General features: G+C 47.0%; 1 protein-coding gene across 3 annotated transcripts in view; it reads left to right on the top strand.

The window, feature by feature from the left end:
- Window positions 1-640: 640 nt before the first annotated feature.
- The window catches only part of hp1bp3 (heterochromatin protein 1, binding protein 3), a 35,636-nt gene continuing 19,961 nt past the window's right edge, over window positions 641-16,315 (top strand). For 2 of the 3 annotated variants that reach the window (XM_069919071.1, XM_069919073.1), the window contains exons 1-6: window positions 641-742; window positions 8,172-8,272; window positions 11,364-11,508; window positions 12,722-12,875; window positions 14,078-14,221; window positions 15,527-15,610. In XM_069919071.1, the coding sequence (XP_069775172.1) occupies window positions 8,206-8,272; window positions 11,364-11,508; window positions 12,722-12,875; window positions 14,078-14,221; window positions 15,527-15,610 (594 nt within the window). In that variant the 5' untranslated portion in view covers window positions 641-742; window positions 8,172-8,205. The remainder of the gene's footprint in view (window positions 743-8,171; window positions 8,273-11,363; window positions 11,509-12,721; window positions 12,876-14,077; window positions 14,222-15,526; window positions 15,611-16,315) is intronic. The other variant, XM_069919072.1, reaches the window with a different exon arrangement.

Below are 16,315 nucleotides of genomic sequence, written 5' to 3'. Positions count from 1 at the left end.
GTGTGTGGGGAGGGGCAAAGGCTGAGGATGGTGGGTGGGGGGGGAGGGGTGGGTGCAGGGGTGTCGTGTTGGTGGTGGGAGTGTGCGGGGCTAGCGTGGGACGGGTGGGGCGCCGTGGCCGGGGAGAGGCGGTGGCTCCTGGACGACGCGAGGTGAGGAATGTCGGCCCTTGATCTCGGTCGAGGAAAGTGGCACAAAATGAAAATAATTCCACGATGATGCACTGGTTACTTTTCGTGGCTTTAACACGCGTGGCTTTCCAGTGAAGCATTTATCCGGATTTGAAGTCCCGCTTTGATTTAACTGTAAGGAAACAAACCCAGGTACGTCAGGGGTGGGAGTAAGAGTGAGAAGAATCGACCCGCCATCTTTATGAGGGGCAATGCCAGCGACTGACAATTTCCGTCATGTTTGTGCGGGGCAATAGCCATGTGTGCCATCTTTGTGCGGGGCAAAACAGAATAAAAACGGTGATTGAAGAGACACTAACAATTTTACAAATTAAAATAAAATGGAGCAACTTAACTCACATTCGTTTACCGCTTAAATTTGGCGCGGTGGCTACGTTTTGTAACTCGGAAGTGTTTATTTCTTGATTGTTTTTGTTTGAATCGGCTGCGCGCCTCGTCCGTTGGGTGACGACATTTCCGGTTGAAGCCAGGTAGGGTGAGGAGAGGCAGCAGCTTCGGGGTTGGAGGCAAAACGGGAGCAGGAGGAGGTGAATCGGAGGGCGGCCGTCACGGTAAGGAGGGTGACCAACCCCCCCCCCAGCGTACCAGGCCGCGGACCCTTGCCCGGCCGTGAGCTCCGGCTCCGGGAACGGGCACGGCGGCGGCTTTTCTCGCACCGCCATTTTAGCGTCGAGGTTTTGATGGGGACGAGGGTTGGAGGGGCCGAAAGTGTGCCGGCGCCCAGCTGTGTGTGTCCGGCCCGGGAAGTGGGGTACGCGGCCCGCATGCCTCTCCGAGGCCGATGAATGAATGGGATTGCTTTTTGTCCGAGGGGGCGGCTGGATCGTACTCGACTGAGCATGCGCACTGACAGCCGCCTGCCCCTTGCATGGTGCTGACCCTGGGATGGTCCTGCCCTAGTACTCAGGCACGTCTGTGACCCTGCCGTTCTAGACAGGGACGCGTCTGTGACCCTGCCGTTCTAGACAGGGGCGCGTCTGTGACCCTGCCGTTCTAGACAGGGGCGCGTCTGTGACCCAGCCGGTCTAGACAGGGACGCGTCTGTGACCCTGCCGTTCTAGACAGGGGCGCGTCTGTGACCCTGCCGTTCTAGACAGGGGCGCGTCTGTGACCCAGCCGGTCTAGACAGGGGCGCGTCTGTGACCCAGCCGGTCTAGACAGGGGCGCGTCTGTGACCCAGCCGGTCTAGACAGGGGCGCGTCTGAGACCCTGCTGTTCTAGACAGGGGCGCGTCTGTGACCCTGCCGTTCTAGACAGGGGCGCGTCTGAGACCCTGCCGTTCTAGACAGGGGCGCGTCTGTGACCCTGCCGTTCTAGACAGGGGCGCGTCTGTGACCCAGCCGGTCTAGACAGGGGCGCGTCTGAGACCCTGCCGTTCTAGACAGGGGCGCGTCTGTGACCCTGCCGTTCTAGACAGGGGCGCGTCTGAGACCCTGCCGTTCTAGACAGGGGCGCATCTGCGACCCTGCCGTTCTCGAAAGGGGCGCGCCTGCGACCCTGCCGTTCCAGACGGGGGAGCGTCCGTGACCCTGCCGTTCCAGACGGGGGCGCGTCCGTGACCCTGCCGTTCCAGACGGGGGCGCGTCCGTGACCCTGCCGTTCCAGACGGGGGCGCGTCCGTGACCCTGCCGTTCCAGACGGGGGCGCGTCCGTGACCCTGCCGTTCCAGACGGGGGCGCGTCCGTGACCCTGCCGTTCCAGACGGGGGAGCGTCCGTGACCCTGCCGTTCCAGAAGGGGGCGCGTCCGTGACCCTGCCGTTCCAGACGGGGGCGCGTCCGTGACCCTGCCGTTCCAGACGGGGGCGCGTCCGTGACCCTGCCGTTCCAGACGGGGGCGCGTCCGTGACCCTGCCGTTCCAGACGGGGGAGCGCCCGTGGCCCTGCCGCCGTCGACGGGGGCGCCCGTGACCCTGCCGTTCCAGGCGGGGGTGCGTCCGTGACCCTGCCGTTCCAGACGGGGGAGCGTCCGTGACCCTGCCGTTCCAGACGGGGGAGCGTCCGTGACCCTGCCGTTCTAGTCTAGAAAGGGGCGCGTCCGTGACCCTGCCGTTCTAGTCTAGAAAGGGGCGCGTCCGTGACCCTGCCGTTCTAGTCTAGAAAGGGGCGCGTCCGTGACCCTGCCGTTCTAGTCTAGAAAGGGGCGCGTCCGTGACCCTGCCGTTCTAGTCTAGAAAGGGGCGCGTCCGTGACCCTGCCGTTCTAGTCTAGAAAGGGGCGCGTCCGTGACCCTGCCGTTCTAGTCTAGAAAGGGGCGCGTCCGTGACCCTGCCGTTCTAGACAGGGGCGCGTCCGTGACCCTGCCGTTCCAGAAAGGGGCGCGTCCGTGACCCTGCCGTTCCAGACGGGGGCGCGTCCGTGACCCTGCCGTTCCAGACGGGGGAGCGTCCGTGACACTGCCGTTCCAGACGGGGGCGCGTCCGTGACCCTGCCGTTCCAGACGGGGTCGCGTCCGTGACCCTGCCGTTCCAGAAGGGGACGCGTCCGTGGCCCTGCCGTTCCAGACGGGGGTGCGCCCGTGGCCCTGCCGCCGTCGACGGGGGCGCGCCCGTGACCCTGCCGTTCCAGGCGGGGGCGCGTCCGTGACCCTGCCGTTCCAGACGGGGGCGCGTCCGTGACCCTGCCGTTCCAGACGGGGGCGCGTCCGTGACCCTGCCGTTCCAGACGGGGTCGCGTCCGTGACCCTGCCGTTCCAGAAGGGGACGCGTCCGTGGCCCTGCCGTTCCAGACGGGGGTGCGCCCGTGGCCCTGCCGCCGTCGACGGGGGCGCGTCCGTGACCCTGCCGTTCCAGGCGGGGGCGCGTCCGTGACCCTGCCGTTCCAGACGGGGGCGCGTCCGTGACCCTGCCGTTCCAGACGGGGGGCGCGTCCGTGACCCTGCCGTTCCAGACGGGGGCGCGTCCGTGACCCTGCCGTTCCAGACGGGGGCGCGTCCGTGACCCTGCCGTTCCAGACGGGGGCGCGTCCGTGACCCTGCCGTTCCAGACGGGGGCGCGTCCGTGACCCTGCCGTTCCAGACGGGGGCGCGTCCGTGACCCTGCCGTTCCAGACGGGGGAGCGTCCGTGACCCTGCCGTTCCAGACGGGGGCGCCTCCGTGACCCTGCCGTTCCAGACGGGGGCGCGTCCGTGACCCTGCCGTTCCAGACGGGGGCGCGTCCGTGACCCTGCCGTTCCAGACGGGGGAGCGTCCGTGACCCTGCCGTTCCAGACGGGGGCGCGTCCGTGACCCTGCCGTTCCAGACGGGGGCGCGTCCGTGACCCTGCCGTTCCAGACGGGGGCGCGTCCGTGACCCTGCCGTTCCAGAAGGGGCCGCGTCCGTGACCCTGCCGTTCCAGAAGGGGGCGCGTCCGTGACCCTGCCGTTCCAGACGGGGGCGCGTGCGTGGCCCTGCCGTTCCAGAAGGGGGAGCGTCCGTGGCCCTGCCGTTCCAGAAGGGGGCGCGTCCGTGGCCCTGCCGTTCCAGAAGGGGGCGCGTCCGTGGCCCTGCCGTTCCAGACGGGGGAGCGCCCGTGGCCCTGCCGCCGTCGACGGGTGCGCGCCCGTGGCCCTGCCGCCGTCGACGGGTGCGCGCCCGTGGCCCTGCCGCCGTCGACGGGTGCGCGCCCGTGACCCTGCCGCCCTGGACAGGGGCGCGCCCGTGACCCTGCCGCCGTCCACGGGGGGGGGCGCGCCCGTGACCCTGCCGCCGTCCACAGGGGGGGCGCGCATGTTCCCCCCCCCCCACGCGCCTGTGACCCTGCCGCCGTCCACGGGGGGGGGCGCATGTTCCCCTGCCGCCGTCCACGGGGGGGGCGTGCCTGTTGCCCTGCCACTGTCGACGGGGGCGCACCTGTGACCCTGCCGTTCTGGTCAGGGGCGCTCCTGTGACCCTGCCGTTCTGGACAGGGGCGCGCCTGTGACCCTGCCGTTCTGGACAGGGGCGCGCCTGTGACCCTGCCGTTCTGGACAGGGGAGCGCCTGTGACCCTGCCGTTCTGGACAGGGGCGCGCCTGTGACCCTGCCGCCGGGGGCGCGCCTGTTGCCCTGCCGCCGGGGGCGCGCCTGTTGCCCTGCCGCCGGGGGCGCGCCTGTTGCCCTGCCGCCGGGGGCGCGCCTGTTGCCCTGCCGCCGGGGGCGCGCCTGTTGCCCTGCCGCCGGGGGCGCGCCTGTTGCCCTGCCGCCGGGGGCGCGCCTGTTGCCCTGCCGCCGGGGGCGCGCCTGTTGCCCTGCCGCCGGGGGCGCGCCTGTTGCCCTGCCGCCGGGGGCGCGCCTGTTGCCCTGCCGCCGGGGGCGCGCCTGTTGCCCTGCCGCCGGGGGCGCGCCTGTTGCCCTGCCGCCGGGGGCGCGCCTGTTGCCCTGCCGCCGGGGGCGCGCCTGTTGCCCTGCCGCCGGGGGCGCGCCTGTTGCCCTGCCGCCGGGGGCGCGCCTGTTGCCCTGCCGCCGGGGGCGCGCCTGTTGCCCTGCCGCCGGGGGAGCGCCTGTTGCAGCCATCGACGGAGGCGCGTCTGTTGCCCTGCCGTTCTATACCGGGGCTAGTCTATTACCCTGCTGATTTAAACCCGGGCACATCTAAGACTTTTCCTATTAAACAGGAGTAGTGCAAGCTTTTTTTAAAGGGATTTTCAAGTCGAGTTTATTGTTGTCTACACAAGAACAAACCAAGGAAATAGTGTTTTCTGGTCCTTGGGGCAAAACACACAGATAAACAACCAGACATAACATGCATGCCTGCGCACAGGTACAAACACCTGTGCACAAACAAAAACAAGTATTTTATCTATATAAATAAATAAATAAATGTTGTTTTGTGAATAAGAGAGTCTCAGATGGTTATTGTGAGCAGTTCTTTCGCAGTTCAGCATTCTCACTGCCTGTGGGGGAAAAGCTGTTCCTCAGCCTGTTGATGTTGGCTCTGATATTCTTCTCTTTTCTGAAGTTAACAGGATGGAAGGGGTCCTTTATGATTTTGCCTAAAAATGGGTTTTACCTGTTTTACTCCAGCCTCAGCAAAATTCCTTGATCTTTTAATATTATTTCCTTGTAATAAAACAGAACATGTGATATTACACCAAATTTCCTTTATCAAAAGGCAGACAAAGATTCAGCAAAAATTGCCCAGTGTCCCTTACAGGATAGAGAAAGAGAAGCAAAGGAGATCCCCCCAGGGTCACTGAATGTTCATGGCATTGCCTCCAGCGCTCCCACAGATACAGTCTTCATTTTAAATGATCAACAATCTGAGCTCCAGGTCCATACCTCTTGACATGATCAGGAAGCCTCCAGCACCCTCTTGCATCCTATTTCTGATACCTGGTACCCAGTCAGCCAGTCTCCAAGCAGTTTTTGGTGTGGGAGGTAATCTCATTCATTTACAATGTGACATTGGCCCTTCTTTGAAATAAAAGGTTTCTTTTGGCATGATGTAATTGAAGATTTGCATGGAGAAATTATTGCCTTTACTTAGAAATTCAGATATTTTATATGTCTAGTTGGTATTGTAAATGAAACCATGTTCAATTATGTATATTCTCAGCAATGCAACCAGAAAACTGAAAGCAATTAAAAAATTTCAGTTACCTGGCAATTTGACAATTATTTATCCTTCGACAGTGGGACGTGATAGCATTTCTCCAGGACTATGGAGCATATTTACATAGAAGGAAGTTAGGAAACTAGTTAACATATCTTATTAAGGTTATAAGATGTATACACTGAAAATCCACGTGTACTGAGAGCCTGAAGGCTTGGGGGAAAATATTTCCCATTCTGGACATAAGGGCCCGAGTGCTATGATACCTCCTGCCAGATGGCAGAAAGGAGAACAGTTTACATGCGGGGTGTGTAGAGTATTTCACAATGTTTATTGCTTTCTGCCTATATCTAGTGTAGTTCTTGCTAGGAAGAGGTTCCCCAATGGTCTTTTCTGCTGACTTCATTATCCTCTGCCGGGTCTTGCAGTCTTAGGTGGTACGGCTCCAAACAAGGCGGTGATACAATTGATTCAATGCAATTATTGGTTTAATCTTTGGTAACAATGGACTAAATACCTTTGAGCTTAGAATCAGTTATAGGTAGAATTGTGTAGGTTCAGGTTGAATATTTTTTGTCTAAAGAACTTTGGTGAAATATTTGAAAATAAGATTAAATTTTAGGGGTGACTGATTAAGTCAGGTGTTAGAATACTGCTAATTAGTTTTTTCCATTGACTTTAACAATATGAGGTTTATCAAAGGACGTTTTTGCAATTGTCCAAAATATGACCAAAGACCATGGACAGTATTCTCGAGCTGCAATGCATACATCGGGCTGCTCATATAATTAATGCGTATCTGGGAAAAAAAAGTTTGTAATTTTCCATCTCCACCCACTTTCTGACATTTTACTAATTTATATAGAAATTGCTAATTCATATCAAGCTAAATCTTAGTTGTGTATATTTGTTAATAATTCAAAAGACGAAATGTTGATTGGGGTATAGGTACAGTGCTAAATATTTTAAAGTTGTTCCTACATTTAATTTTGAATAATTAAAATTACAAATTCTTTGCTGGAATAGAAACAATAACTTCAATTCCAAGACAGAAAAAAATACAAGCTCTATCCAGCAATTGCGTTGTTTAACTGATGTTTGGTGCCTTAATGCTATTTGCTTATATTCAGTATCAGTGTTTTGTGGGAAACTAGTTTTTGGCAAAGCTTATTTCATCAGTGCATTCACTTCAAACTAATGCTATTTCTAATACTGTCTTGTGATATGGGTGATAACTGAAACGTAATGGCTTATAAAAGCGGCGATGAACTTTACGAGAGTCTTGACTTGTAGCAGTTGATGGATTGACTTGTTGAGTCACTTTAGTAAGTAGTTCAGGTTCAACCATGTGGACAAGGAACTGGAGCTGCATACAGATGGTCCGCATGGGGAAGGCAGTGTTCTTTCACTTGAGGACATTAGGAAGACAGATTGGCTGCACACTTTTGCTGGTATCAGGTTTTTAAAATTCCCTACTCGCATTCCAGTTAAAATGGAATAATGTTTGATCTGTTTACCTCGCCTCTGGTGTACAAGCCTTCCCTTCTGTAATATCCTGATGTCAGAACCTGATAATTTTCCATGAGTAAAATGGCATGTTCTTATCCATCCAGCCAAAGAAGCAATAAAACTTACTTCCTTGTGTCCCCGTAAACTTCTGATTCTTTGACAGAAGCATTCAAAATCTACAACAGTGTTTACTGGTGAACCCTGGCTCCACTCCTGTGTCATATTCCTTGGCCCACTCTATCCAAATTGTTAGGCTGCTTGTTTGATTTCCAATACTGGATTTCAGGAGATTTGCTTCAACTAAATTGTCAGGAACACTGAAACCAATCTAAACTCAATTGTAAACCCTGGTTTCCTATTTGCAAAATAAGTCTTTTCAGTTGTTTCAGTTGATATTCTTTGACATTAAAGTAAACTTCCCATCGTATGAGCATGACTTCAGTGACACTGGCTTTTTTTTTCAGGTATTGTCCTGTGTTTTTTCCCCATTTTCCATTACATTCACAGGCATAATTGGGTTTCTTGGATGCTGTAACTGACATTTAAAATTTGTTCGGTTTCACCTATGCAATCAGAAATCTGCTTGTGTTATCCTTCTTGTTATCTGTGTAAATTGAAGACAATCTATTTTCTCTGTCAGATTCAATTTTTTAAAATTGTAGAAAGATCAATGACCATTTTATTAACATTACAAAATGCGTGACCAGCTGCTTAATTCTCAGTTTTATCTGTTCTTTTACAATTCAATGTCGAACATTTACTAGATTTTTTTTTCATGTTATCTTTAGTTTTTTTAGTTATAAACTGCAGACTTAAAATGGTAATGCTTGCTTTGCTGCTTTATCATGCTTAATATTCATTTATTCATTAAACTGGGCTAAAGTGTTTGAGCCCTTCTATACTCTATCCATTGTTATGAAACACGATCAGAATAATATTTTGGCTCAACCTATGTTATGTAGTTCCTTTAACAGGTTGTTCATTCTATCTATAAACATGCCTATTCGGAGGAATGCAAGTCCCCCAGCACAGGAGAGTCCGGTGAGAAACAAGCCGACTACAGGTAAAAGACATGTTTGATGAGATTGTACTTCATGTTTGTGATTTATTGTGATCTGCGTGCTAAAGAGCAATCAATAAATTTTTGGTCATGTCGGTGTGTTTTTGTGTTGCTGGATAGATCAGGTAAATTGTCCTGTCCTGAATAGTTTCAAACTTGTTTTTTTTTAAACACATTGCTGAGTTATACGGTTTTACTTCAGCTCTGTAAGAAGTGAAAAGCCTTTGGTGGCACTACCAGGACTAGGGATTGTAGTGTGGATTGCAGTTTCAAAATGTAATAATTTGTGCTAAAAGTTCATCTTGCAACGCAAGTTGTGCTTCCAAAAAAGGGCACTAGGCAGTTGTATTTTGTGTTCTTTGTCCACTTCTTGTTCCCCAAACCATAAGATATGAATGGTGAAGATTTGATGGTGTTGACTGAAGTTAGAAAGACATACCTGGCTTCTACTTGTTCAAGATGTCCATTATTTGAGACTTGGTGCAAAGATTGCATTTAAACTCTCAGTCAAATGCATTCATGTACTCTAGGTTGGCTGATTGTTAACTGGATAATTGACTATCATAGTTAAAATTGGTGGGCCCTAGCTGCAACATTTAGTAACTGCCATCAGTGTGAAGCTTATGGGTTACCCAACAACTGTTGTTTGACCTTGATGTTTTAACAAGAGAAACAAATTTAATTGAGGTTCTCTTTTAACCTCTGCACCCCCACCCCCCAGCTCTCTGACAACCTCCTTTTTTCTATCTCTTGCTTCTTGATTGCTCTGTGAGCCTTATTTGTGGTCTCATTTCATTTACAACCAGGGCTTCAGGAACAGGTGACCAAGAAGCTTGAGCAGCTCACAAATCAGTGGTGAATGTGGCCAAAGTTAAATGGAATTAGTCAAGTTCATTAGGGAAGCAACATGTCCAGTCATCAGGATATTGGGAAGGGTGGGCATAATGGGAAAGAATTGCACTGGTAAAGGACCTTGAGCAAGTTAGAAGGGGGATTTTGTAAATTAATCCAGGAAGTGATAGATCTGTGATCACAGTCTGATTTTCGGCCTTGTGATTAAGATCAAGACTCCAGAGTTTTGGATCATTTGTGCTATGCTGTTGGTCTCCAAGAGGAGTCCTGTCGGGCATTTTTGACTTCCTTAGAAGTTTCATAATTTCTGTTTGAGGTGAAATCTACCCACTGAGCCCATGCTGGAACAAGTCAAGTGGGGTTGTTAGTTCAATGTGATGAAACAGAATTTCCTAACCCGTTTACATTTCATTTTTTTAATTATGTAAACTATAACTTTAAATCTATGTGAGGTTAGGCCATTCATAAAAGAATTTTGGTCAAATTAAATTTCAGTATCCTGAAGTGAAGTAACACTTTGATAAAGCTAAGCTAAATCACTTTAACCCAGTAAAATGGCACTGTACGAGAACATGGCATTTGGATTCTCAACTTGGACTTCATAACCTGTAGGAGTTCATGGCATTGGGTCAAAAAACAAGTTGATTCAGTACCAAAGGAAAACAACTTTTTGATGAAGCAATGAAGTTAATAAAGGCAGAAAATGTATTGAGGATAGGAGAACAGTGTCTATCACGGTGGCACTTTGTCAAAGTTGCCAGATGAGGTGCAGGGGATAAATCTACTGGACCCCATCTCCAATCTAGTGTTTTAAACATGAATGTTGGAGAATAGCCACTGCATAATCCTTGTAAGCTTCTATCTTCAGATTAAAAGCACTCTTCATTTTATATGGCACTCTTAATGAATCAGACAGGATCGACTCAGAATTAACAGTTCAAAACTGGGCAACTATAAAGGAGTTGGCTATGGGCCATCGATCCTACAACAAACTAATCTCATGGCCTGGTACATCCCATGCTATACCATTACATTCAGGATAGTATCAAACCTGGGTTGACGATGAATGAAAAGAATCTTGATGGGAGCAACATGAGCCATGTATAAAAACATGATGAAACTTGGGAAAGTGGCATTGCAGGATTAATGCTAAACAGCTACATTTACTTGTCAAAGTGAACCAGTTTTGCAATTGACATCACTAAACAAGATTGGAGATTTTCAGTAAAGTTAGTATCTTTGGCTTGGCTTCGCGGTCGAAGATTTATGGAGAGGGTAAAAGTCCACGTCAGCTGCAGGCTCGTTTGTGGCTGACAAGTCTGATGCGGGACAGGCAGACACGGTTGCAGCGGCTGCAGGGAAAAATTGGTTGGTTGGGTTTGGGTGTTGGGTTTTTCCTCCTTTGCCTTTTGTCGGTTAGTAGTGGCAGGCAATTAACTAGCTAACGGTCTGAAAAACTTTACAATGCAAGCCTAACAAGGATGAACTATTTGCAACTCTTATTTCAAGATAGCTACAGAAGGAAAGAAAAGGATTTCATTTATATAACACATTTTATGTCCCCATTGAAGACCTTCTCAATTCACTTTTCCAAGAAACTATTGTAAAAGTTTAATGATTACACTGAAGGAAGTATGGCATCTACTTTATTCACAGTTTATTGAGATTTAATTCAATGGATTTACATCTTGGCTTATTGCTGTTTATGTCAAGAATTGGCTTTGGATTTCTATGTGGTGCCAAAAACCTTAAACAAATCTTTTAAATTTTCTCATAAGAAACTGCTGTGTATAAATTAATGTGATATAAATCACTTCATTTGCAAGGAGAAAATCAAATATTTACCAAATTCCATTCTTATGGCACATCCTTTCTGTATTGTGTAATTCTACCTCTCATATTTCTCCAGATTGTAATTATTTGTGAAAATGGTCATGAAAATGGATCGAAGATCAAGCGTTTGTCCTAAAAATTTCATAATCTAGGTTGGGCCAACCCAGTGTAGGTTGGGATGCTGTTCATGTTTTGTAAGTTGGCTTGGCTCACTTATGTCATTCACAAAGATTGACAGTACACCTCTTTAGTAGAGAGGTGCACCGCAGGATTGGCTTGTTTACTTGCTATAATTTCTTTCTGGCTGGTGAAACGGTTTTGTAGTTTTCACTATGACTCTATTTGTCATCAAACATAATTGGCAGTGATTTGCAAGTTCAGCAGTATTTCCCATTTTCCATACCTTAAGATGCAGATGTAACTTCGGAAGAATCTGTCTCAGCGGAGGAGGAACCAGAAAACGACACTTCAGCTCAAGAGGAGGAAAAGAAAGAAGCAGAAAAAAGTGGTGATGAAGAGAAAGAAACCAAACCTTCAGAGGAACCTAAGAAAGAGTATGTTCATGTCGACTCCAAAACATTGCGTGTATTTAAATCCTGCTGCTTGCGTAAGAAATTTGACTACTTTGGTGTTTTGTTGTAGTGCATTGCTATGGTATTCATGACAGACCCCAGAGTGAGCAGGTATTTTTGTAGTTCAGGGTTTTTGATTTTGTTTTTCTTCTAACATTGTTTTACAATATATGGATGGTAATTGTTGCCTCAATTCTTTTTAATTTGGACATACAGCATAATAGTAAGACATTTTGGTCCATGAGTCCATGCCACCCAATTAACCTATGCCCCTGATACTTTTCAAATGGTGGGATGGAACCAGAGCCCCCAGTGGTGGGGGGGGGGGGGGGAGGGGGGGAAACCCACGGGTTGAACATACAAACTCCTTGCAGTGTGGGATTTGAACCCCGGTGTGGATCACTGGCGCTGTAAAGGCATTGCACCTACCACTACACCAACTGTGTCCAACATTAAAATATTGCTTCCTTTTTGGAATCATTTGTATGAAAATGTGTTTCTTATTCTTGGACAGGTTATCTAGATATATAACCAGTATGTCTATTTCCTCTTCTGTCTCTGCAGCTATATACAAAAGTTAATGTATTGAATGATGTTATTTGAGGTTCGATTAAAGCTACCCTTTGCGTAGTAGATTTCATATTTAATTTGGAGATATAGTACAGTAACAGGCCCTTCTGGCCCGCACAGTGCAAATCCACCCATGTGACCAATTAATCTACTAACGCCGTATGACTTTACAATGTGGAGGAAACCCATGCAGGTTGGGAAGAACGTACAAACACTTTGTAGACAGTGCCGGATTTGAACCCAGGTCGCTAGTGTTGTGATAGCATTGTGCATGTTCCCATCCTTAATAACATGACATCTATATAAAAAAATTGTTAAATGCATGTCAGTAGTTGCTCTGCTGTTCTACAGTGAACTTGTATTGCGCAGTTCCTCAGTTAAGATCATCTTTGCCTTTGTTTCTGAAGAATATCGGAGGTCCAGTGACTTAATCTGAAGTAATGTGATGAGTTCTCCCATTATCATGGCATCCTTTGTTGTTCAACCAATATCACATAACATAATTACATAATTTTGTAGATGAAATATAAAGTATTTGATTAGGTATTAGTTTAAATTTGAAGGAGAGAATACTAAATGTTGAACAACACTGAAGTTTATGACCTAAATTTATGATCTATTTTAGAGAAAAGGAACCAACCAAGGATAAGAAGGTTAAAAAGACCATTCCATCATGGGCTACCTTGTCTGCTAGACAACTAGCTCGAGTGCAGAAAAATTCTCAGATGACTCCTACTGCACGACCAAAAATAGATGCAATTGTCATGGAAGCTATTAAGGTAGAAAATCTCATGATGTCATAGAAATTCTCTGACTTTTGTACTTAAATATCAAATGTTAAAATGCCTAACTTTGTGGTCTTATTTTTTTGAAATACTCACTTGGTTCCTTTGTCAACTCTATGCTTGACTATTTTGAGTGCAAGATCTAATTTGGAGATACAGAGAATTTAATGGAAAAGATCCCAGAGCAGGAAGCCGAGTTAGCTGGATCTCACTGCTGACAGTTCTGGTGTTGGGATTGTGAGCAGAGGGTTAGGGAGAATTTAAAGAATGATGTTGCACACATAGGGTAGAGTAATGCCATAATGAAATTTAAATGAATTTGGTTTTGCATTAAAGATATTGAGGAAGCTGAATCTAGTACTGAATAGTATATAGTCCGTAGACCTTCTCAACGTTAGACTTGTGCAACACTTTTCACAGTCTGCGACTCCTTCAGTTAATTAAGTAGTTTGTAGTCGCATAGCAAATACTTTGAAAGCAATAATGTGAAAGAGATTGGGGGGTGGTGGGGGGAAATCTTAGTATTGTATTCATTTATGGATAAGTATTGAATAGCTGTTTGGATGTAACCACCTCTTGGCTATAGATTAATACCATTTAATGCTTTGTATCTATGGCATCAGTTTACATTTTCTTGAAAGGTGGCACTCTGCCAGTAGTGCTCCTTCCAATATGTAAAAGTATCATGGGATAGGATGGGGTGAATTGCATGTGTGTGGGAAAGGATTGTGTCATGAGATGACAAAAGGAGTTGAATGTTTCCAGCAGCAGAAGGTAGGGATGACGTGTGATAATAGGAATTTTGTTTTTAGGAATAAATGATTTTGTTTTAACAAACATCAATGTTGGCTGATTGGCTGATATTTCATCTTTGCCCTGGGTGTTGAGGTCAATTGCATTAACCTATTTGAAGTCTGTCCAGTTAGCATTGATCTTTGAACTTTCAGTAAGGTTGCTTTTCAACTTGTAATCAAGAATGATGTTCATGGTGTAGTATATTTTTTTAAATCTCAAATGATGTGGCATGGCCTGGTTTTTTATTTGCTGTCTTGTTCTTTAGGATAATTAGCATTATTTATACTTATTATTGTTGAAATTAATTTCATTAAAACAAAACATTCTTCTTGTTAGAGTCATTTCAAACTGTAAATGCATGCTGAAAGTGGACATTTTAAAAATACTCAGACACTTTTCAGGCTTGTTTCCAGAAGTCTGGTGCTTCCGCAGTTGCGATAAGAAAATATATCATTAACAAGTATCCGTCGCTTGAACTCGAGCGCAGGGGATATATACTAAAGCAAGCTTTAAAGCGGGAGCTGCTCCGTGGTGCTATCAAACAGGTAAATCCTAGATTATTTTGTGAAATTAAAAACCTATAACATATGTAGGTAGGAGTGAATTGAAATCTGGTAATATGGTTGGGGTACAGAGAAATTTTAGCACTCTGGAAAGATAATACAGGTGCTTAACCTTTTATCCAAAATCCTTGAGACCAGACACTTCTCGGTTTTCGGATCATTTTGGAATTAAAATGCCGGTGATACAGATTTGTGTAAAACAAAGACACATGGCACTGGATGTCGGAGGCTGTTGCGGCAGTTCTGGATGTCGTGGACTCTGTTTTCTCTGGTGGCACATAAAGTAAGCATTCCCTCGTGTTCCACTAATTAACGGTGCGGACCATCATAGGATTTTCAAGCATGAGTTGAATGTGGGTCTCATCAGGTCATGTTTGGTGAGCACCTATTGTCCATGGAAAAAAGTTTGGTTTTTGGAGATTTCTGGTTTTTGGAATTATGGATAAAGGGATATGCCCCTGTATTTCACTTTTTTTTTGCCCTTTTCTGACTTCTAACTTGCTCCTCTTTCCCCAGGATAGTGAGAGAATGTTTCCACTATAAATCATTGTTGCCTCTGTATCTAGAACATATCATGCACAGTTCTGGTTGCCACAGTGCAAAAAGAATATTGTACTTGGTGAATGCAGGAATTGGAACTTGAGCAGCAGACTTACAAATAGGGCATGTTTGCTAAACGAAAAGGACTATTGGGAAATTGTATGATTGCTGGAGAAGGTATGGTAAGAGTTCTGTTCCATTCCCTACTTGACCCAATTCAAATTTACCCAGGCTAGGCACCAGAAGCTCTGAAATGTTATGAGAGTTGGTGGTACACATAGGAATCAGTAGTATACATGTATTGGCATAATTCCTGTGAGGGGATAAAGTACGTTAATTATTTTAGCCAGGGGGTAGGTGGGTGGATGAGGAGGCAATGAAGACATGCATTACAAAGGGGCCGGGGTAATATTTGGAGGTTGTACTTGAGGTTCTGCTGTTGTCTCCCAAACTCTATAGCCTAATGGATAATAGAAATAAAAAGCAAGTTCTATTCGGCCATATGATGAATTCAATAGAAGACTGAATTTCATGAGAATGGTAACTCTGCTTTAGGATGTTTGTGTATAATATCATTTGGTTTGTATAATTAACATTGTGAAGAAATATTTAATTTTATTTTTACTTGATTCCATCTACTTGGATGAATTATTTCCTTGCAAATTCTGAATGATATTGTCAATGAATTAAGCTCTCAAGTGGTTATCAGCTTGCAAGGATTGATCTTGAATACGTCCTGTTCTTCAGGTAAAAGGAAAAGGTGCCTCTGGAAGTTTTGTGGTTGTGTCAAATGCAGGGAAACAATCACATAAATCCAAACAGGATAAGAAGGTAATGAACTACTTTGATGTTCAAGTAGAAAAAAACCATGATTGCTCTTTTGCACATTTGCTAATGCTTTAACATTTTTCATTTAAGTAAGCTCTTCTCATATCCATTTATTGCCCACTGTAAACAGTGACATCCAACTTTTGCAGCTGATCTAAAATTTCAAAGGATCATTTTATTGTCATGTAGTATTACATTAAATGTAATATACATTCAAAATGTAATGTCCCTTAAATATAATATACATGATAATCTAAGTTTCAAAGCTTTTATCTACTTAGTAATTGTTTTCTCTCACATTCATGGTAAAGGTCTGATAATTCAGCATCCTTGGAACTTTAGTAGTGGCAGAACAATGGATTTTACAAACAATTGGTTGTTATTCTACTACAAATTTTCCAGCCATAAACAAACAAGCTACTGGAGAAACTCAGCAGGTTAGGTGACATCTTTGGAGACTGTGGAATTGTCAGTGATTCGGGTTGAGAACCTGACTCAGGACGGGAATGCAGCTGGGAGGGCAAGGTAGAAGATGGCAGTGATATAAAAGCAGGTTGATAGGCAGGTGGTTTCATGGATCTACTGCCTGTCTGGAATGTGATAGTGGAGGCAAAAAAAATTGATCTAGATTCTCAAATGTGATGAGCAAGGATGGTATGATGACAGAAACAGATGGGGGTGGGGTGGGGGAAGAAACTATTGGGGTAC

Source organism: Narcine bancroftii, chromosome 2 (genome assembly GCF_036971445.1).
Source record: "Narcine bancroftii isolate sNarBan1 chromosome 2, sNarBan1.hap1, whole genome shotgun sequence".
Lineage (NCBI taxonomy): Eukaryota > Metazoa > Chordata > Chondrichthyes > Torpediniformes > Narcinidae > Narcine > Narcine bancroftii.
This window is presented reverse-complemented; position numbering and strand designations above follow the sequence as displayed.